Source organism: Biomphalaria glabrata, chromosome 7 (assembly GCF_947242115.1).
Source record: "Biomphalaria glabrata chromosome 7, xgBioGlab47.1, whole genome shotgun sequence".
NCBI lineage: Eukaryota > Metazoa > Mollusca > Gastropoda > Planorbidae > Biomphalaria > Biomphalaria glabrata.
This window is the reverse complement of record NC_074717.1, coordinates 44,786,634-44,809,704: the sequence shown is the minus strand read 5'-3', so window position 1 is coordinate 44,809,704 and position 23,071 is coordinate 44,786,634. Positions and strand designations below refer to the sequence as shown.

Genomic DNA, 23,071 nt, shown 5'->3' with positions numbered 1-23,071 from the left:
ATAATAATTTCATGTCAATCTAGTCATGCGTGTTAATCAAACACTAAGTCGTTGGTTTTCCTGGCTGATTCAGGCAACCCATTACATTACTGCAAGCTAACAGGAAATGAGGATTCTCCCGATTCCTCCCAGCAATTCTTATAGGGCTTTGAGTGTGTCTGCGGGGTCATTATCTTCTCGGTTGATATAACAGGGTGAATTGTTACTATATATAGCTTCCATAATCTCTAAGCATATTTTCTTCGTTTTTCCATTTCAGTTTTCCTTGTATTGTAGGATATAGGGGTTGCGGATTTTTTTTAAACAGTAGGCCTAAATCTGATCGAGTGATTGAAGTCCACCGTCTTATCAGTCAAACGGTAATGTGGGGAGTATTTGTAGTAAGGAGAAGCATCTTTCTTGATCAGATTGTGTGTCAAAGCCAGTTTTGATATAGGCATAATCAGTTTCGGCATAGACTATTTATAGTTTCGCGACTTGGTTGTTATTATTATTCTGTGGCATTTTACGCCTCGAGAGACGATCTTTTCCCTTTGCAACTTCTTGTGTGACTAAAGAGGCCAATCCTTGATATAATTTAAGCCTACAGCTGCGGTCACAGGTTGGGCATAGGTGATCACCAGGCGCCGTTGCACTTTCACCTTTCTTTCTGCTTCTGTTGTGTATGGCATCTGCAATCAGAGACCCTTCCTTTATGTTCTCTCTCCATGTAGATCTATCCAGTGCTACTTTTCCCCAGCTGCTAAGTGTCGATTTTGAAGAGCTTCATGTCGCGTTTGCATACATCCGTATAACGTAAAAGTGGGCGATTATTATTATTAATGGAAGCAAAATGTAGGTCCTACTGTTCAAGAATTTATTAATTTTTATTGGATTTAGTGAAACGTTTTTCTTAGATTTTCCTTTTTTTATCTGCGATATAATCATATAGAGAATCTAGCGCACGTAAGCCCTTTTGAGAAAACCCTCGAAGTATCTAGATCTATTAATCTGCGACTGATGAAGCACCGCGTAGATTTTATGTATCTACTCTTTTCATGTGAAATGTTTCTGAATAGTCATCCTTTCCATTTACTTCCGGTGTAGTTCTTGTTGTCAGGGACGCGTTAATAAAAAAAAAAAAATTGTTTTCTGGGTGGGTTGATTTTGAAGAAGAAAATGGCAAAGGAACCCATGAACGCCTCGGATTTCGATCGACTTATTTGCACAATTAGACAAGTAATGTAGATCCAGATTTAGATATATATAGATCTATATTGCTGTAACATTTGATATTAAAATCGAATGATTTTAAAAATGTAGATCTAGCATGATTCTATTTCTAGCTGCCATAGCCATAGACGTCACATAGATGATAGGCATAGCCATGGCATAGGGCATACAATTCATACATGATTTTTTAGATAGGGCATACATAGGCATAGTCTATTATAGTTAATAGGTTAATAGTATGGCTAACCATAAGTTAGTAAGTAAGGGAATTAAAATGATTAACTTTCATTAAGGCATTAAGTTAATCATTTTAAGGCTTTTAAAGCTTGGCTTCGAGTCCGAAGATTAATGAGGAATGAAGTAGATCTATTTCCCGTAATTACAAAGCCCAGGCGGTGACCTACATACTTTACCACCTATTACACAGACATAACCATTGTGACAGTGATTGTCCGCTGGTGGTCGATTTAAATTTTCTGTTTGCCATCTACTGAGGAGGGTAAACCTAGCCCAACATCTGAATAATAATCTGAATAATACTACTGATACTACTAGATCTAATACTTGATTTTTTTTATAGTGATAGTATTAGTAATGCCCATACTATACCATCCAGATCAATATATCTAGAATGACTGAATTTAGATGGATCTAGAAGTCTAATCACTATCTATATATAGTATACTACACTATAGACTATAACTCTCTAGATAGTGTAATAGCTAAACATAGCTAATAGTGTTAACCAAACATAGCTATGATAAGGTTATGATAGGCCTTTGGTCACTTTGCAATTTTATTAATTATGAAATAACCAATAAGGAAGTGCTACGAAGTGCAGGGTGCCAGGACATCTGCTCTGTTATCAGCAGCAGACGCCTTTGCTGGCTTGGCCACGTTCGTAGAATGCCAGTAGGTCGACTTCCACAAGAGATCCAGTATGGCGATCTAATAGAAGCCAGGAGAGCCGCTGGTCGCCCACTTTTACAGTATACAGATGTATGCAAACGGGACACGAAGCTCTTCAAAATCGACATTAGCAGCTGGGAAAAAGTGACACTGGATAGATCCACATGGAGAGAGAGAGCATAAAGAATGGATATTTATTTTTTATTTTAATACATTTTAATTTTTTTTTTAGGAAACTAATTCACACGAGAGGAAACTACATTATCTCTACACTTCTTGTGGATATTTCAATGCTGAGCAGGTATATAACATTGAAATTGTCAGGTCAATGTTGAGTTTTTGTCATTTTAATGTTGTTAAATTTTAAAATACTACACTCTTCCTTAATCTTGCTCTCAGAGACAACACCCATACAGTTTTACAATCTTTCATTTCTAGGCAGCTAGAATTCTCTATGAATTGCCAAGACCAGCTGATAAAGTTGCAGCTTTGAGAATTTTAGAGCCTGTGAGTATTTCCCTATGTTACTGTTTAATTACCTGAAACTGTGCTAATTCTTTTTGTTTTATATACATTAGTTAATTGTAAAAAAATAATGGTTTTGGATGCTTAAATATTTCTTAATACTATTATGTTAGGTCCAAGTAGTATTTTTTATTTTCTAGCGCTTGTGTCGAATGACATGCAGAGAAGCTAGGAAAATCGTTGAAGCAGTCAGTATTCACAATGACAGACTGATTGCTCTTGATTGTGTCAAAAGGTGAATCTTTTAGTTTAAATGATTTAAAATAAATCATGTGACCTACATGTTTATTTGGTAAGAGCTATTTTTAGAAATACTTTAAAAATTTAACAGAAAATGAAAACAGCTCTGGGGTAGATAATTACCAAATAAATGTAGATCTAAATAATACATATTTTATCATCTTGCTACTATAGAATAACAAATTATTTCACATGGCTACATAGTCCTGGAGATGCTGTAACTGAGCCGTAAAGTGCTGGCTTACGAACCGGGAGTACTGGGTATGAATCCTGGTGTAGACTGGGATTTTTAATTTCGGGATCTACACCCAACTTGATGAGTACCTGACATTAGTTGGTGAAAAGTAAATGTGGTTGGTCATTGTGCTGGCCAAATGACAGCTTTCTAACCGTAGGCTACAGAAACAGATGACCTTTACATCACCTGCCCTATAGAACATAAAGTCTGAAAGGGGAACTTTACTTTTTTTTTTACATAGTCCTATCTGCGAGCTACATATTTTGCCACACCCAAAGCAGACAAAACCATTGCCTGTTGTTGGTTAATTTAATTTTTTGTAAAACTGTTTATGCCTTTTTTCTGCATTTTTTTCTTCTGTAGATCTTCAGTAATGTATATCCATTGATTTGTACTATTAAATAGTTTTGTGTAGATATTACACAAATTATTTTATCTTATTTTCACAGGGTTTTGATAGATAGCCAGAGCACACTTGGAGAGGAATACTCTCTAAGCAGCATGATATATGAGAATGACAAGAGTCGAGCAAGAGCCATTCAGAAGACGGTCAGTTTGAATGTCAAATTTACTTTATTTATTAACAAACCCTAACAGTTCTATTGACTATGTTTATTTGATTGACAATTTTATGCTTTGAAGGTTCGATCAGATGTTGCTGACCAAGTAGCTGCAGGGGGTCATCAAGGCTATGCTCCATTTGGCACTCTCTATACTCAGTCTCGTCCTCTACTTTTTAACCTTTATGGAGATATACAAAAGCAAACTGAGGAAATGCCTGTGAGTTAGCACTTGTAACATTTTTAATTACAAACAAACCTATGAAGATAGGAGATTTCGATTAAATTTTCAAAATCAAGAATTTCAAAAGTCTTTATATTTTCCAATGATAAAAAAAAATTCAATGACATTTTTAAAATCTAGAAAAATATTTTTTTTTTTAAAAGCCTCAATACTTAACTGACATTCACTATTTATGAAATATTCTTCCTGCTTAACTGACTTTTACTATCTATGAAATATTCTTCCTGCTTAACTGACATTCACTATCTATGAAATATTCTTTCTGCTTAACTGACATTCATTCCTCCTTAACTGACATCTATTTGTCCAGTCTATGAAATTCTATCAGAGTGGTAACTTTGGATTAACAAAATACACAATTTAAAAACAAGATCAAGTTGTTGTTTTTTTTTTCAGGGTCATGGCAGAATCAACATTCTTCCCACAGCTGATCCAACTGTAATACCTTCACTCTACACTGGCCACCCATCCTATGCCTACCCTCCTGACATCGCCTACGCTGATGTTCGATCTTACCCAGGGACCTCAGGTTTCCCAGCCCACATCACAGCATCAAGTGGTTACCCGGGTGGAGCACCCCCTCTTGGTCATCACAGTGGTGCTCCTGCACCCACAGGATTTCAAAAGCTGGATGAAGCTCACATAGCCTATTGATGTCATGTTAAGCTCATTACTGGGAGTTTGAATGATGTATTTACATTGAAAAACAATGAAGAGCTCCAGCTAAGATAAATCTAAATAAAATTGAAATACATGTTTTTCTGGATTGAAAACTCAAATGATTTCTGGTTATGTTTTAAATATAACTTAGTTCACAAAATTGATTTGAATCTATTCCATCTTAGAGTGGAAAAGAATAAAGAAACTGTACCCGATTTTATATATGCATAGCTTTATTATGTTAAAGGTATATACATATTATATTAATGAAAATAAAAGTATTTCATTTAAATATTGCATCTTTTTAAAGTAGTTTTATAAACTATGCTGAACAGTTTTCAAATGTTGACACTGAAAAGGTTTGTAAATAACAAGAATTTGTAAATAAAGAGGCAGAAAATAAAAATATTTTGCTTTCATTGCTCTACCGAAACAAATAATAAAACACAGTACTGATACATGGAAATATTTTTGTAATGTTTACTTGGTGTTTTATATTCTGGTTCTTGACTTTTTAATTTTTGTGTGTGTTAAATTGTGTCATTAAGTTGATTTTGTTATTTCCACTTTTGATCCAAGCAATGTAACTAAAGTGGACAAAATGTGAGAATTTTAATTTTTAAATGTCCTAGTCTTTTCTTGCTACATAAATTGTTTGCTTTTGTAATGTTTACCTTTTAATACTATAAATGTTTTGTATTTCAAAAATGTATCTGATAACAAAAAAATCACATTAAAATAAAGCTGACTAATATTTCAGCGACTAGGTTACATCTTATTACTGAGAAACTAAAAACATGCTTTTTAACGTTTTTTTTGACGTTTCATGGGGTCCAATTGCTCTGTTTAATCCTGTTTCTTATCTCTACATTCGTGACACAGCCTTTGTAAGTGACACTTAAGATCTTTCTATAGGATCTTAGTTCCATTGCTAGGATCCTCTTCTCGAGTTCTGCTGTCAGTGTCCAAGATTTTCATGTATATAAGCCGTGACCAGAGAGAGCATCAGTCTAATTTTAGTGTCGAGGACTATGCTTTTTTTTTGTCAACATTTTTTTGAGTTTTGCAAGGGCTGCTGTTGTCTAGGCAATTCTGGCCTGTAGTTCAGGTTTGGTTCCTTAATCTGAGACAATAGTTCCAAGATATTTAAAGCTACTGACACTTGTCAGCTTTTCGCTGAAGAAAATCTGACAAGTACGAGAGATACTGTTGTTAGAAGTTGTTATTGATATTCTTAATTCTATTTATTACCTGGACCTGGTTCATCTTCAAGGAAGTATCAGCAAAATTTTCAAACTTAAATGTTTGCATATAAAACACAGTCCATACTTTAGGGGGCCCCCCCCTCCTTTTTGTCTAATAAAGTTTTTGCTTTTCTGGATTGTACCTCTCTTTACAAAGCTTCTCTGACAGCAGCAAGCAATGGAAGTCATTTCTGTGCCTAATTGTCCCTGCTGATTTCAATCTTTAATAGAGACAACATAATATGAAGGTTGACAGTGACTCTATTTTTAATAGCCAGCACTACATAAGCATGACCCACTTTCTTAGTCCAGATAGTTTGTATGAAAAAGTATGACAAACAGAATTAACCAGGAGAATTTAGTTGTTTTTTGTTTTCTTTTGATAACCGGTTTATAAAAATAATTCTGTTCAATATAAAGATTGAAGAAAGTGAGCTAAATTTTGATACTGATGTGTTGAAGAAACTCATGGTATATACTTTCTTCAATCTCGATGATCTCTTCAGAAAGTTGTTAGCATTTAGAAGAAATCAAGTCAGTGTCCTTTTAAATTTCAAGCCCAATTAAAACATCTTTATAACAAATAGTACTAAATATAATTTAAACTAACATTGACGATAAAATAGAAGATTATAAAAACAGATGAGCTTTTTTTTCTTTAATCTATATTTATTTTAAAATGTATAACATTTTGATTTATAGAACTATTCCATTTCATCCTTCAAATTGACAAAGTGCAGAGGATATTCAAGCTTGATTAAATTAAGGATAATATTAAATAATGTACAACTATAACTATTATAGCTACTGTACTTGTCTTTTCTTTCAATGCCACAGTTTAATTTATTTTCATAAAATATTTGCAAAGATTTGCTCTGAAAACTTAGAAAGAAAATCATACCAAGTATCAATGCAGGCTACATTACACCTTAATTTTAAAATATGAGTATAAATTTGTCTCATGGAGCAACTTTTTCTTTGCTTACAAAGCAAGCCTGGGCAACAGCAATATTGAGAGTCATAATTGAAATAAATCTATACACAGTTGTAGACAATGAACATACACTTTATTAAGAAATTTAAACTAAGGCAGAAACATTAATTGAAACAATTTTACCCTAAACAGCACAAGAGTGAACATGGCCATCTCATGAGGTTGCATATATTTTTAAGCTCAGGGATGAATAATCACAGTATATAAACTCAATGACAATCACACTGTTTTACATTGCAACCTAGCCCAAACCTCCTACAGGGTGGCGGGCAGAGTTCAAATCTAGGACAATTGAGACCACAGCCCAGAGTGCATACCACATGTCCAGACGGCCATCCCACTGATAGAAAAAACACACAACCAAAAGGTCTGAAAACAATCTCTTAATAAGCTGATTTACTGTCTCAACAAGTCTTAACATACAAACATTAGCATCCTGTTAGACTAACAGGCAATAGGCTCTAGCGCCAAAGATAAAAACATGAGACTGAAATGACATGATGAGAATGATCAACCAAGCTCATAGGCACATGTTGACAAATGAGATATACAATGAATCACAAGTATATACAAAATAACACAGTCTACTGTAAACACTTTGAAGGAATTTGCTGGCTCAAGTGAATGTACACTAAGTTTTACTTTGCAATCATCAGTTTTTATTTTAAATTTTAAACCTAAATACACAATTTGCTGGCTCAAGTGAATGTACACTAAGTTTTACTTTGCAATCATCAGTTTTTATTTTAAATTTTAAACTTAAATACACAATTGCTGGCTCAAGTGAATGTACACTTAGTGTACTTTGCAATCATCAGTTTTTATTTTAACGATTAGCTGAAATAGTTTCATCAACCCAAAAGAATGAGAATATAAAAAATACTTTTTTTTTTAAATGGACTATTCCTCCTTTATACAGCTGTCCAACCTTTGTAAGAATGGTTATTTGGCTCTTAATCACTAATGAATGATAGATAAAAAAAAAAAAACGTAACATTTTTACCCTGCCTCTATTCCCCCCCCCCCTTTTCCCAAAAACATTCTGGTTAAGCATGTGCGAAATGTTCTTGCATTTATTCTACTCTCAACAACTAACAAGTGATAGATTTAAACTAAAAATAGAACATTTTCCACCCCACCCCAATACCCCCTCCCCACGAACAAAAACCCAATTAAGCAAATGTATAAATCTTTTTCAGAGTATATACAATTTGTATGATAGGTCTATAGATCAGGACTAAGAAGATGGTGCCCAAAATATTTCTGAACGTCTATTTATTTATTTAACTATTTAACTCTTTCTCTCCGTAATTATTTTCCACGTTCCATTGGAATTATTCATTTTGCTCATTTATGTTTCACTAATTAAACTTCAATAGCTTTTTTTGTATGTAATCGGGAAATGCTATATTAGGTCTATAATTATTGAAGAACGCATTCTCTTTTATATAAAACAAATTAAAGTTTATAAAACCAAAAAATAATTTAATTTAAAGGGGTCAAATCAACGTTGGTAGTGTCAGTTAGGAGTGAAAGAGTTAATGAATAAGGCCTACAAGCAGGAAAACCACCTGACAGCATGTCTGTTCAAGATGAAGATTGTCTAAACCTCTAGCCAAATTTAAGTATTTAAAAAAATTATATTTTGAAAAATTATAACAGTCAAAATAGAGTTTTCCCAGTGTGACCAATTAGCTAGCTAGAGGATTTGAAAAATTATAACGGTCAAAATAGAGTTTTCCCAGTGTGACCAATAAGCTAGCTAGAGGATTTGTAAAAAAAAGAAAAAAATTTGTTTTTATAACTGTGTTGATATTCAGTTGTGTAACTATGTTGATGTTTAGATATTTTTTGAAATATAAATCATAACATTTTTTTTTTTAGAAATGTGTGATAAATATAACCCATACACCAATCCTTTTTTTTTTGTTATAAAATGTAAACAAATTTAAATTCATTTTTAAAAAATAAGGGTATAAATGCAGCACAAAGATATATAGAAGAAAATACATAGCATTTGAAAGAATAGGTTACCAGTAATATAGAATTTGTCAATCACAAGGACTAGAGGGGAAAATTTTAGTTAAAACCTAAAATATTATCATTTGAGGACACAAGATGTTCATTTGATGATGAGTTCACAATCATTTGATATGATGACTTCACAAGAAAAAAAAGTGAGCCCAGTTGTCTTTTTTCAGAGGCTGACTTGTGTATGATTTTAACAAAATAAAAAAAAAAATTCTCCTTCTGCAGCTTAAAGAATTTCCATAAGTCCAAACAAGTGAAAAAAAAAAAAGTATTCTGTTATGAAGCCCTTCAAATATAGATCCTAAATTTAACTGATTCAGGGAGGGAAAAAAATGACATAAATCTTGAAATATTGTGCTAATGCATAAATAGTAAATTCAAGTCAAAGAACTACACATATACAAAAATCTTCTAAATTATGTTTCATTCTTTAGTCAATTAGTTATTTTGAAAAGGAATGTGAAGTAGAGGGCACAAATTTCCATACGGATAATAAAGATTGTTATTATTAATATTATTATTATTATATTGTTGGCCGCTGAGAGTAGTAACCAATGACCAACTGATTATACTTTCACCTTAATGCCTAGTAGTGATAACTCTACACAGTACATTTTCATAGCAATAAAAATGTTAACACCCAGGATTGGTCAGATCAGTATGACTCAGGGCATTCTCTTTATCTCTAGATATCTTTAGTGACACAGTCTCCTAGCATAGCTAGTCTAGCAGATATTCAAACTACAATGTAACTAAATTATTGCCAGCAGTTTACATCCCAACTTGTAAGGAAACGATGTCCAGATTATCAGTACCAATTTATACTTCTTATGCACTCAGCAGAAATAGGATAATTTTGATACTAAAGGCTTCATATAGATCTTAGAGTAAAAAAAAAAAGATTGCATAAATCTTATCTTATCTTATATAATACAGACATTACTTCAAAAAAGAAGATGATTACGTCCTACGCGTCATGCATTTAGTCATGCATATTAACCAATGACTTAAATTCTGCCAAGTCACTGGTTTTCCTGGCTAGCTCAGAATTTAGAATTCTAATCTTTTAAAATTGTAATGGACAGAATGTTTTATTTCTATTAATGTGTTTTGATACAATTAAAATGGAAGGTTGATTACTTGAATTAAATCTGTACAACAAATGAAACTATTTGATTCTAATCAGTTCCTTAAAGCTTGAAGTCTGAAACAAATAAACAAATCAAACATTTAAAACGTGTTGATCAAAGATTATAGCTTTTTACATATTGGTTTTAATTTGATTTTAACATGATTCCACTGATGAAAGAAATTTGTTTAAGTATAAAATTTGTAAAAGTATGTTAACTACATAAAATAAATGGATTATATTGCACTCAACAAAATTTTGTACTCTTGTGCCATGAAATTTATCATGAAAACATGGCATTTGCCAAGTTCAGTATTTTCGCTAACATGTTTATAAGCCACACATGTGTACACCGCACAAATGACAAAATTAAAAACAAAGTTGTACAACCTGCATACCCTTACTTAACCCTGCATGTGCAAGGCAAGACTTGCCATAAACTACCAGGTACATATAAAAGTTGTTGCTCATCAGAGATCTGTCCCTCAAAATGCAATCATGCTTTAGTTGTTGCTCCAACAAGAGATAAATAGAGTGCAAGGTGTGTGAAATACAAGCCTTCAGTTGTACATACAAACTCATTGATCTAGTTCTCCGGTGATGGTGGAGAAAGATTTGTTTTCTTGAGGTTTATGAGATGTTCATTAGGCTTTTCCCAACATTAGTACATTTCACAACCACACAGCAAACTATGGGAGGTATAAAGACCCATTGGCATGTCCATAGTTTCTGTTCTGCTATGTTTATGTAATCCCTCCACTTTTGTACACCCCGCACAGCTACCCATTCATTTATAAAACTTGTATAACTCACGGGTAATATGCGCAAAAAATAAGGTAGTTCAAGGAATGGTAGTATTTCATTCAATTCTAAAGAAGATTCTTTATCCCCACCTAAATTTGAATCCAATGCTTTAAGACTCGACAGTCTCCAATAAGTTCACTAAACAAGAAAAATACTAAGTAAATATGAGGCTAACCTTCTAGAAAGGTCATCTTCTTTGCTGGACTCTCCTGCAACTGAAGAGCGTATGGATGTGGAAGGGGCATGCAAGTCTTTCAATTGGTCCATAACTTCCAATCCATTTTCTTCTGCTACCTGCTGTATTAGAGCTTCCACCTGATCTTGTGGCGTGGACAGTGTGGTAGCTGAACCCATTGCATTCTCCAGAGTCTGGTAATGTTAAGAAAATATTTGTCATTAGTGCACTTAAAGATAACATGCTCTTTACAAAGATTTGTTTTTAATTGTTTCAAATTAATTATTTGTTTCATTACCATAGCTTTTCTATCCATTTTATCATGTCCTACTTCTATTTCTTTAATATTTGTATAAAAAATTAATTGAATGTCATAAGTAAAAGAGATCAATACAAAGAAAAAAGTCATGTAGAACATTTACATTTGAATATTGAATTTGTTTAATAATATAAGTCTTGGGCAGCATTTTCTTACCCAAGATTCACAAAAGACGACTGTGGGGTTTTCAAAAAAATGTTTAATATGGGCAGACATAATGACAAATAAGCTCAATATAAATGTCTATTGGTGAGGCCGAAGGAAATGTAAAAAAAAAATATTTTTTTTAAATTTACCAAAAGGAATTTCAAGTGAATGGTGCTAAGTTTAAGGATGGTATCTTAAAGAATCTCTAGATAAAGAAAGTCATTTATTGGATTCATTAATAAAAATTATCTTGATAAAACTTGAATTTTAAAAATTCTTTTTTAAATTCTATTACTTAAAAACTATTAACTAAGCCAAGAATTTTCTTTTCTTGCAGAATAATTCACTTTCAATCAGAGGTTTACATTACAAGGATTTTACTGACCAATCACAGGCATACACAAAAATTACAAAACATTTTTTTTTTAACTTACTGAAGTTCTGACATCCAAGTCTTCAAACTGCTTTTCAAATTTCTCCATCACCTGTTCAACCTGTTGGGTAAAGACAGCCATGTTTAATACATTCCACTATACAACAAAAATTCAATGTTTTCTACAAGTGATCATTTAATTTCCAGTTAGAAACTAAACAAGAATGAATAAAATGTCAGTATTCCTGCATCCCAGTAACCAGGCCCAACACTGTGTGCAGCAAGCTGCCCAATGGTGCTAATTTTTTTTCTCAGAGTTGACCCCCTAAAGCTTTTCCCCTGATTGGGTATAGCCGCAAGACAGCAGAGGCTTGGATTCAATTTTGCCACTCCTAGGTGGGCAGCCAAGCAAGGCTCCTCCTGCCCAAAGCTTATTGGTTTAGGCAATGTTGCTCACCTATGCCCCCTCTCCTGTTAGTGATAACCATTCCGCCAGTGAAGGCCAGGAGACGAACTGGTTGTCAGAGACTATTGGAAGCAGTTTGTAGGTAGTAAAGTGCGTATATCCACTACCAGTTTCCAGCAATAACAACCATAATTGTTTCAATAATAATCATATGGACAAAAAGTTGTCTGACAATGTTTGTTTATTGACCAATGTACATCACATACATGAGATAGTTAACACAGCTGTTTTAACCCATTTAATGATCAGCTAAATTCTAAAGAAAGCTTTTATGCAAAATGGCTTATTTCAGTAAGAACTCTGGGCAGTAATGAGTAAATAAGACCAGAAGCTGGTGCTCTAATGAAATACCTTTTCTAGGTTCATGCTAGCCATTGCTTTGTCTAATGCTTTACACACTCCTGATATATCTTTGGTGATCTGAAAAACCAACATCCTATAAGACAAGGCTTTGAATACTACAGGAATACATCAGTGAATGTAAAATATAGTCATATTCTAAAGTTAAACTCTTAACACAAAGTCTAAAATATAGTCATATTCTAAAGTTAAACTCTTAACACAAAGTCTAAAATATAGTCATATTCTAAAGTTTAACTCTTAACACAAAGTCTAAAATATAGTCATATTCTAAAGTTTAACTCCTAACACAACGTCTAAAATATAGCCATATTCTAAAGTTTAACTCTTAACACAAAGTCTAAAATATAGCCATATTCTAAAGTTTAACTCTTAAGACACAAAGTCTAAAATATAGTCATATTCTAAAGTTTAACTCTTAACACAAAGTCTAAAATATAGTCATATTCTAAAGTTTAACTCTTAACACAAAGTCTAAAATATAGCCATATTCTAAAGTTTAACTCTTAACACAAAGTCTAAAATATAGTCATATTCTAAAGTTGAACTCTTAACACAAAGTCTAAAATATAGTCATATTCTAAAGTTTAACTCTTAACACAAAGTCTAAAATATAGTCATATTCTAAAGTTTAACTCTTAAGACACAAAGTCTAAAATATAGTCATATTCTAAAGTTTAACTCTTAACACAAAGTCTAAAATATAGTCATATTCTAAAGTTTAACTCTTAACACAAAGTCTAAAATATAGCCATATTCTAAAGTTTAACTCTTAACACAAAGTCTAAAATATAGCCATATTCTAAAGTTTAACTCTTAACACAAAGTCTAAAATATAGTCATATTCTAAAGTTGAACTCTTAACACAAAGTCTAAAGTATAGTCATATTCTAAAGTTTAACTCTTAACACAAAGTCTAAAATATAGTCATATTCTAAAGTTAAACTCTTAACACAAAGTCTAATATATAGTTATATTCTAAAGTTTAACTCTTAAGACACAAAGTCTAAAATATAGTCATATCCTAAAGTTTTAACTCTTAACACAAAGTCAAGATTTTATTGAATGGATTTCGGTAAATAGCAATCAAACCAATCTCACATTTTTCATTGCTAGTCCAGTCTGCACTTTGGCTGACACAGCATCCACTCTAGCAGCGAACCTCAAGTAATTAAGCCCTTCATTCTTTTTACGAATTGCATTCTCAGCATAGATCTGTGCACCTTCTATATTCTTTTGTTGTAAGGCCTGTAACAATCGATAACAAATTTGCATACAACACATTCTCATAAGAAAATCATTTTCCCCATGCTTTTCATTATGCAATTTTCAAGAAGAAAAAATAAACGTAAAAAATTTTAATTTTGTTGATAAGAAACCACATGACTACGAACAAATTAAACTCTTTTTACGTTCTTCTCTATCAGGCCTTCTGTAAACGCTGCTAAACAGCACAACAGCACATCTAACACAAGAACTTGACAACAAGAGCTTCAATAAACAAGGTGGCGGTTTCATTTACAAATACATTAACAGCCAATAAACACAATTGGCTACACTAACTTGAAATGCTTTCTTGTACTTAACAGAACTGCCTAACTAATCACTACAAGTCTCTCTAGCTCGTAGAGCTACATTTTTGAGGACTCACTTCCTAGCACACAGTCCTTACTGATTGCTGTCCTGGACTCTACTGTCCTTTCTAGCACACTATGTCACTGGTCCGTGAAGGCTCTCGTCACATGACCACAGCACGGGCCATATTTGCGTGTATTAGCAGTACTGTCCCTTGTTCAACAGCCGTTGACCTGTGTGATTCGCCTTAGTCTCGTGTGTCAGTAGGTCACACACACATTAACCCTTTCAGTCCACCACTAGGGTTATAACACTATTATGACATGACTACCAACAAATCAAGCAAATTATTATGAAACGACTAAGAACTAATCAAGCCAATAATGATGTCGCTAAGAACCAATGAAACAAAAAGACTTACTTTCTTCACTTTAGCTTGTTGGACTTTTTGTTCTTTCTCTGCCTTTTTAGCCAGCCGTTCCAGTTGTTTGGCTGTGAACTAAATAGCAACATGAAATCTTTTTAAACATTATATTAATAGGCTCTAAATATATTAATATCTATGTATGTATTTTAATTTCTCAAATTAAAATAAATATTCATGTTATATAGTTAAAGTAGAAATCCATATTTTGTGTAAAATGATTCTTACCCTAAGCTGAAATAGCATATCTGAAAATAAAAAGAAAATAAAAATAGGATTTTAACACTTTAGAAATAATGACAAAACAAGTATTTTTATTATTTATATATATTTCTTAAGTGAAAAACAAATGAGATACATTTTTAAAATATAGAATATATTTTCTGCATGCATAGTTTTAAACTCTCTGTCACATATTCTAATTATAATTGTTTGGTTCAAATATGGATTACTTAATATGGTTCATATAAATATAATATGGTTTGTTTAGTCTATTTATACCAATACAATTGAAAATCTGCAACATAAACTATGAACTACTTCCTCAAGATTGTTAGATAAATTCTAAACTCTTAAAGATCAATTAATGATGTTAACATCTTTATTTTGTTAAATTATTTTAGATTAGTTTCATTGATTTCAAACTCATTGATTATAATCCTACTCAGCTTTAAGCTTAGAGAGAAAGTGGAGATGAATTGGTCACCCTTAGAAAAGATACCAACAACAGAGCTAGACCGGCCTTAGAGTGGACCCCCCCCCTTCCACAGGGTACAAGATGTAGAGGAAGACCAAAAAGAATGTGGCGAAGCAGTGTTCTAGATGAAGCCGAGAGGACAAGAAAGAGCTGGAAAGCCATTAAAAAACTAGCAAGAGACTGTGGAGAGTGACACGTTTTACTGTTCAATGAGTAACACAAAGGAAAGATGATGATGAATCTTTAAGCTCCGTGCCTGACCATACCCCCTATTGGGTGGTTCACCTTGTTCATGAACACATTGCTATTGTAGTCAATCTTGATATTTCTCCGCCTGGCCAATGACCTTTATCAAGAAGGCCTTACACCCAGTGGTGTAGTGTAAATACCATCCTCTCAAAAGGTTTGGACCACTAGCTGAAGCATTTTCCCAGGTGCTAAGAGGGGAGATTTAGGAGATGAAAGAAGAACAACGAGAGAACAGTACCAGGGGAAAGAAGGAGAAGCAGGCAGGAAGTGATGGGAAAAAATTTAAGAAATGGACGTGCTTAGGGAAAAGAAGGAAATGGAGAGAGACACTAAATCTACTATCTGATTAGTGATTATCATTATGATTATTTCACCAATAGAATTACAATAGATCTAGAAATCTAAAGACTAGAGTCTCTCTAGAGCAGACCTACTATACTGTATACAGTATACTAGTGAGTATACTACTATACTTACTAGATTGTAACTAGATCAAGTACTGCACTTGCTGCTAGACTAGTACTAGTAGTAGTAGTAAGTCAGTAAGTAGTATGCTAGGTCTAGGTCCTAGAATCATTAGTAGTAACTTAGAGTAGAGCTACCTTGGTTACATTACTTAGAGACTTAGTCAGACTTAGTGTAGTACTGTAGTCACACTGTAGTGTAGTGTAAATTAGATCTAGAATAACAATACTGGTCAATACTCTCAATACTAACAGTTAACAGTCACTTAAGCTAGAGTCTAGTCTAGTACTAACAACACTGGTCAATACTCTCAATACTAACAGCTAACAGTCACACTCACAGTATGAGTATCAGTACTAACAGTGATTAACACTAACAGTATAATCAGTGAGTATAAATATTACAGTGACACTGACACTGTCCTGTCACAGTGGTAGCCTTAGGTATAAAGTACTATAAGTCTAACTGATAATTAACATACCATCCATGATTTTACGTTTGAATACTTTCAATAATGAATCTTAGTATTAGACACAAAAAAATATGTTGCGAATCTCCTGAGAATGCTTACAAACTGTTCTAAATTAAACTATGTTATTCATTTCGGTTCATCTGACTCAACCTCATTCACACCGGATGTTGTTATTAAAGAATTTTGATCCTGAAACGCTAGTGTATATAAATAACACAAACTATATAATATATTTATAGGTCTGTGATAAATAATTTTCATACAACACTTCAAATAATCTCCGTTCTTTTGAATCAATAGATCTAGAATTTAGATCTATATTATAGATCCAGTAGGTCCTATACCTGGAAATATTCAACATAGATCTGTAGGTCATCGATACAGATAGACCGCTCGCTGGACTTTCTTACCGACTTATCGATGGTCCCGGGTTCAAACCCCGCCCGCTCCCATCCCCCGTCGTCTTTTGGGAGGTTTGGTCTAGGAAGTAAATTATCTTCAACTCTGAAGGAACATCTAAAACATTTTACAAACAGATCAGTCTAACTTAATAAGCAGATCATTGGGAAAGGGGCGATGCGAATGTACATTTTTTAAATATATAGTTATAATGTTTCGTTTGGTGTAATGCACAAATTGTAAGACAAATTTCCTTGCGGACAATAAAGATTTATTATTATTATTAGGCTTATTATTATTTATAGGCCTATGTTAGAAAAGAACGGGTATTCATTCTCTGGCACAGCAAGGGTCGAGTTTCGTTAAAGGGAAACAAAATTCATCGTAGTCCCTTTATCAGTTTCCACCGAGGAATTTTCTGGTGATATTATAGCAGGTCCTAGGAATGCTAAGGTCCTCGAAGGTATCTGTGAGGTCAGTTGTTATTATCCCCTCGGTTGATATAACAATGGGGTGAATTGTTGTTTTAGATTTCCATAAACGCTTAATCTCCAAGCCAAGGTTCCCATCAGTCAAAATAGGCTACGCCTATCCCAGTACAGTAGATGATCCGTAGACTCGAGAACCTCTTGTGGTGAGTATTGGTAATAAGGAGGAGTATCCTTACCAATCAAATTGTGTGTCAAATCCAAGTGCTGGTGTATTAGCATTTGCAACTTGGTTATGGCGACCTAGGTATGCAGTTTCCGATAGGGCTGAACATCCTGCCATTATGTGTTCAATTGACTCACCCACATTTTCGGCATTTGTCAACAATATTGATTTTTATGATATGTTTCTCGTAATTTTTTGTCCTGATTACTCTGTCCTGTATTGCCATGACAAAGCCTTCTGTTTCAGGGTAGAGATGACCTGCTTTGAACCATGCTAAGGAAGCAGCCTTGTCAATGTTGTCCCCATCTAATTAAGCTGGGAATTTTCCGTGGAGTGTTTTTTCTTCCCATTGGCGAATCTCATACTTTACGTGGTCCAAACCGACATTAACATCAACATTGTTTAGGTTCATAGTCGTATTCGCATAGGAAGGAAACTAGTTCATTGCTGGAGGCGTGCAGTTTTGATCGTATACTTGAAACTTGTGTCTTACACAGTTTGAAGATGTTCTTCAATCCACGGCCTCCATCCTTCCGGGGCAGGTATAGCCTTATGGTGGAGGACTTGGGGTGTAAACATCGAAATTTGGTTAATAATTCCTCGTGAGTATGTCAATGTCATGTAGGTCGGTGTCTGTCCATTTAATGACGCCGAACGCGTAAAGGAGCACTGGGACGGCCCAGCCATTTATTGCCGTGATGAGGTTACTGCCAGACAGTTCTGTGTTGCGAATTTTATTTAATCTCTGCTTTTATTTTCCAAGAAAGTTCTCTTTTAATTTTTTATGGTTTATCGTGGCATTCTGGTTTATTCCAAGATATTTGTAAAGGGAGGCAGAGTTCAGTTCTTTGATGCCTTCAAATGCAATGTTGGTGTTGGCTGCTTTGCCCTTTTTTATGCTTATGATACCACACTTATCCAAGCCAAAAGACATGCAGATATCGTCACTAAAGCGTTTTACTGTTCTAATTAAGTTGTGTAACTTTTGCTCGTTCTCTGCATATAGCTTGTAATCATCCATGTATAACAGGTGAGACACAGATCTTGTATATTAAGTGTCAACCCTAAAACCGTTTGTAGTGCCATGGAGTAATGTAGATAGTGGGTTAATAGCTAGGCAGAACCAGAGAGAAGATAGAGAGTCACCCTGGTATATATGAATTTCCAAGGTTTTCAACAGCCAATCTCGCGGAACTGACTCGAATGCTTTTTTTTGTAGTCGATGTAGCACATGTGTAAGTTTCTTTTTCTTCTATTAACTTGGTGCAATATAATACCATCTATAGTTAGCTGTAATTTACAGCCCATCGACTCCTCAATGCAACCTTGTTGTTCCTCTGCTAATAGCTCACGGGCAGAGAAAAATGTATACATTTTACTTTTTAAAAGTGAAGTTATTAGTTTATACACAACTGACAGACAAGTGATAGGGCGGTAGTTTGATGGTTGATTCGGATCACCTTTTTTGGAGAGGAGAGATGTTCTCCCTTCAGTGAGTTCTATCAGCATTGATGACGGTTCTGATATTAACTCGTTAAAACTTGATGTTATTGGTACATGTATGGTTTCAAAGTTTTTTCAGCCAAAAGTTGTGTATATTGTCCGGCCCAGGGGCAGTCCAGTTGTGGGTTTTTGATATAGTTGCGGAGACTTCCTCGGCAGTGAAATCCTCATCAGGCATTTCTGGTATTAGGTTGTTGGTAGTTTGGATTTTGTTGTTCCAGTCAGCCTATACGTTGTAATGTAGAGGGTCGGACCAAAGCGCCGCCCAATAGTCGATGAACGCGCCGTGTTTAGTGCTATCAATGGTTTGAATTTTGTCAGCATCATTATCAGCTAGTTTACGGAAGAACTGTTTTCTTTTGTGTTGAAATAAAGCATTATGCTCTTTCCTTTTAGTGGTTTCGTTGTAGCGCGTTAACCTAGCTTCCTTTAGTTTAACTTTCTGTCTCAGAGTATCTTTCAAACATAAGAGTCGTGCGTGGCTATCACAGTCCGTCAGTTTGATTCCAGTTGTTCTTAATATGGACTTCATTTTGTTAAGAATTTTCGCGGACTGGTTGTTTCCAAGATTTTGTCCAATTGTATCCATTTGGCTCCTCAGCTGATTAAAATTGTCTTCAAGCCGCTTTTTCCATGCGGGCATATGTTGTTTATTTTGTGGTCCTTGCTTAATTGGACCTAGCTCGAAGGTCTTTTGTCCAGAGAGCTCCGTGACTGCTACAGCGGCGCAGTATGTAGCGAGGTGTATCTCAAACAAATTTCTTGGTGTTTCAAAATAGTTGACTAAAACTTTATTTATCTCATTAATATAAGTGTTTGTCTCTTTCTTGACATTTAGCTTAGGGATACGAGGCCTAGAGTTAAGATTGGTGTTTTTGTAACGGTCCATGAGAGTACAAAATTTTGAGTGTAGCTCATTGCTGATTGCCGAGGTTGAATCATTCACTTGTTGGTTGGCTGGCCTACAAACGTTTTCATTGGTCGGCTGAGTGGGTGTGTCATTTTTATCTGAGAAGAGCTCTTGTATCTGAAGCCCATGACCTACTTCTCTTCTTATCACGTCAATTTCTATATCTTATCTTATCTTATCTTATATAATACAGACGTTACTTCAAAAGAGAAGATGATTACGTCCTTCGCGTCATGCATTCAATCATGCATATTAACCAATGACTTAAATTCTACCAAGTCACTGGTTTTCCTGGCTAGCTCAGGCAACCCATTCCATGCTCTAATAGCACTAGGGAAGAAGGAGTATTTGTATAAATTTGTCCTAGCATATGTAATGAGGAATGTGCCTTTATCTTTGTGTCTCTCTGAGTATTTTATTAAATTTTGTTTTTGTATTTGAAGATTATGGTTCAGTGTTTTATGTATGATTGCTACTTTACTTTTAAGTCTTCTGTCCTGAAGGCTTTCTAAATTTAGTGATTTAACTAAATGTGTTACTCTAGTCAAATGTGAATATTCGTTTGTTATGAATCTCACTGCTCTATTTTGTGTCTGTTCCAGTTTCTTAATGTTTTCTTGAGTTGAGGGGTCCCAAACAAAGGATGCATATTCTATTATTGGCCTAGCCAAGGTTAAATAACATTTTAGTTTTATGTTCTTAATTGATTTATAGAAATTTCTTTTAATAGACCCGAATACTTTGTTTGATTTTTTGATAGCTTCATCAATATGGGGATTCCATGACAGTTTTTCATTTATTATAACACCTAGGTATTTAGCGTTTTTAGTTTGTGTTACTGGTTTACCATGAATAAGATTAGTGGAATTAATTATAGGGGTCAAATAGCATTTTTTAATTATTACAGCTCGTCTGTCTACAACGATCTTCTCAGTAAGGTTTAGATTGGGATATATTTTGTTGAATTCCTGGAAGAGTTTTTGCCTATAACCTGGGAGAGGTTTATCATCACAGTTATTTATACGGAGGAACGATTTGATAATGTCTATATTCATTTCTCTCGTCCATTTGATCCTTTTGGCTCCTCTTGTTCTACAACAGCACCTCTCAATTGTGTGGGGTGCGAGTCAGGAAGTAGATCGACCTCTTGTGTATGGTCGTGAGGTTGTAAATTACCTTCAGTAAACACTCGACTCATTGGGGAATAATAATTATGATTAAATCATTCTCAGAATAGGGAGAAGGGGTATTTTAACTAATTATCATTTCTTATAGATTACAAGCTATACTTCAAAATGACATAATTTGTGTAAAAAATGGTTTTAGGCCTATTAATACGCGTTAATATGCGTTGTTACCCCTCCCCCCCCCTTTTTCTCCATCATTAATAGATTCAAGATGGGGTTGGGGGTAGAGAACACGGTAGTTAGGTTGTAGGTCCTTAAATTAAACTGAAAGTCCTTTCGAGACGAGTGGTGTGTTAGGAATATTCCCTTAGAAGGCTTAGAGCACGTGAATGAAATCAGGTAGTGTGTTTTGATGTCTCCTGGTCCCACCGTGCAGGGAGTAGGCCCCTAACATGAACCTGAATTTGTACCAGTTTTCTCTCTCTCTCTCCCTCCCCCTGTAAAAATAGCTATCTTTTTGGTGCGTCTGGTGTAAAGAATATAGAAATTGTTGATAGCTAATTTTATTTAAATTCTTTTTTTTTAACATTTCAGAAGAAAATTTTTGTATTAAAATAAAGCACTGAGGTATCCTTACGCGCCCTGTGACAAAATTCAAGGACCTTTTTTATATATAAGTAGGCGGATGTTAGCGTTATTTCAAGATGGTAGTTAGGCCAGTGTAATGTACGTTTTCCTTTGTCACTCCTTGTTAAACTTAAGGGGCCATTCCTTGATACCCATCATGCTCGATTACATAAGGGGCCATTCCTTGATACCCATCATGCTCGATTAAAGCCCTCAGGTTAAGCGATTGTAATGACCAGTCGCTGCAGTATTTTTACCCTTTTTTTCTAGATCTGGTGTGTTTAACATCTGCTATCCAGGACCCCACTCGATGCTTGCTCTCCTTATAGGAGTATTTTTTTTTAAAATCCCATAGTTGGCATAGTCAATCTTGTTGTGTAACATCATCATCACCCAACTCCATTTGAGTGAGGGCTTGAGATGTTCAAATCCTCTCTTGCAAATGCCCTGGACAGAAACCCTGCTGCTTTGCATAGTGCTTACATGTTACCATACAGGTCGAGAATTTTTGGTTTCCCAGACCTGTCGATACGGAGTTCAGCAAGTCTTGGGCAGTCAAAAAGAAGAGACATAGTTACCTCTTCTTCCCCGCAGCGGGAGCACCGTGAGTCGAATATTGACCATAGACGCTTGAAATATGAGCCAACAGGACAATGGTCTGTCCTGCACTGTGCTATAATACCTTACTCAGGCCCGTATAGCCTCTACGACGGAGAAGCGCGGTCATGTGTTCCCTGACTCCGCAAACTTTTTGGAAGTTGTCTCAGCACTCAAACCACTTTTCTGTTTGTGTTATTGTTTCCAGAGCATGTTTAAAATGCATCGGTATATCTTAAGAGGGGACAACCTGCAACGCTCCTGTCTTCTATTACAGACGTTCTCAAACTTTTTTGACCCAGGGACGTATTTAAATAGTCAAAACTTGCCCTCTGAGCTCCTACAAGAAAAAGCTACACAAATGTATATTATAAAAGCTACAAAAATGTATATTATAAAAGCTACACAAATGTATATTATAAAAGCTACACAAATGTATATTATAAAAGCTACGAATGAAAAACAAAATTCCCCGAAGGAGTGTTTATTGAGATTATAACTTTTGTTACAAATAAAATGTAAAAACATTAGATGTGGTCGGTAAGATTTTATGAATGTATTTATGCTTGGATCAATGTTTGTAGTTGGCAACCGTGAATTTCAACTAGCACAAATATATACCGGAGTCGGTTTATTGTATTTGTTAGGAGGTTCTGTTTTCTCTTACAGACCAGAGTTCGAACACTTTCGCAGGAGAGCCTTGTGGGCTAAATTAGCTTAGAAACAATCTAACAAATAGTGA

At 34.5% G+C, this 23,071-nt stretch overlaps 2 protein-coding genes across 2 annotated transcripts; one reads left to right on the top strand and one right to left on the bottom strand.

The window, feature by feature from the left end:
* Positions 1–1,076: 1,076 nt before the first annotated feature.
* On the top strand, positions 1,077–5,060 carry LOC106079538 (uncharacterized). Its single transcript, XM_056035447.1, has 7 exons — positions 1,077–1,218; positions 2,354–2,422; positions 2,560–2,628; positions 2,787–2,881; positions 3,574–3,673; positions 3,767–3,904; positions 4,325–5,060. Exons 1-7 carry the CDS (start codon positions 1,159–1,161, stop codon positions 4,580–4,582), a joined length of 789 nt encoding a protein of 262 aa, XP_055891422.1. The 5' UTR covers positions 1,077–1,158; the 3' UTR covers positions 4,583–5,060.
* A 1,817-nt stretch (positions 5,061–6,877) lies between these two features.
* LOC106079529 (charged multivesicular body protein 1a-like) lies at positions 6,878–16,680 on the bottom strand. Its single transcript, XM_056035448.1, has 8 exons — positions 16,522–16,680; positions 14,858–14,877; positions 14,627–14,704; positions 13,732–13,878; positions 12,622–12,690; positions 11,866–11,925; positions 10,966–11,159; positions 6,878–10,061 (listed from the first exon to the last, which is right to left on the bottom strand). Exons 1-8 carry the CDS (start codon positions 16,526–16,528, stop codon positions 10,040–10,042), a joined length of 597 nt encoding a protein of 198 aa, XP_055891423.1. The 5' UTR covers positions 16,529–16,680; the 3' UTR covers positions 6,878–10,039.
* Positions 16,681–23,071: the final 6,391 nt, after the last annotated feature.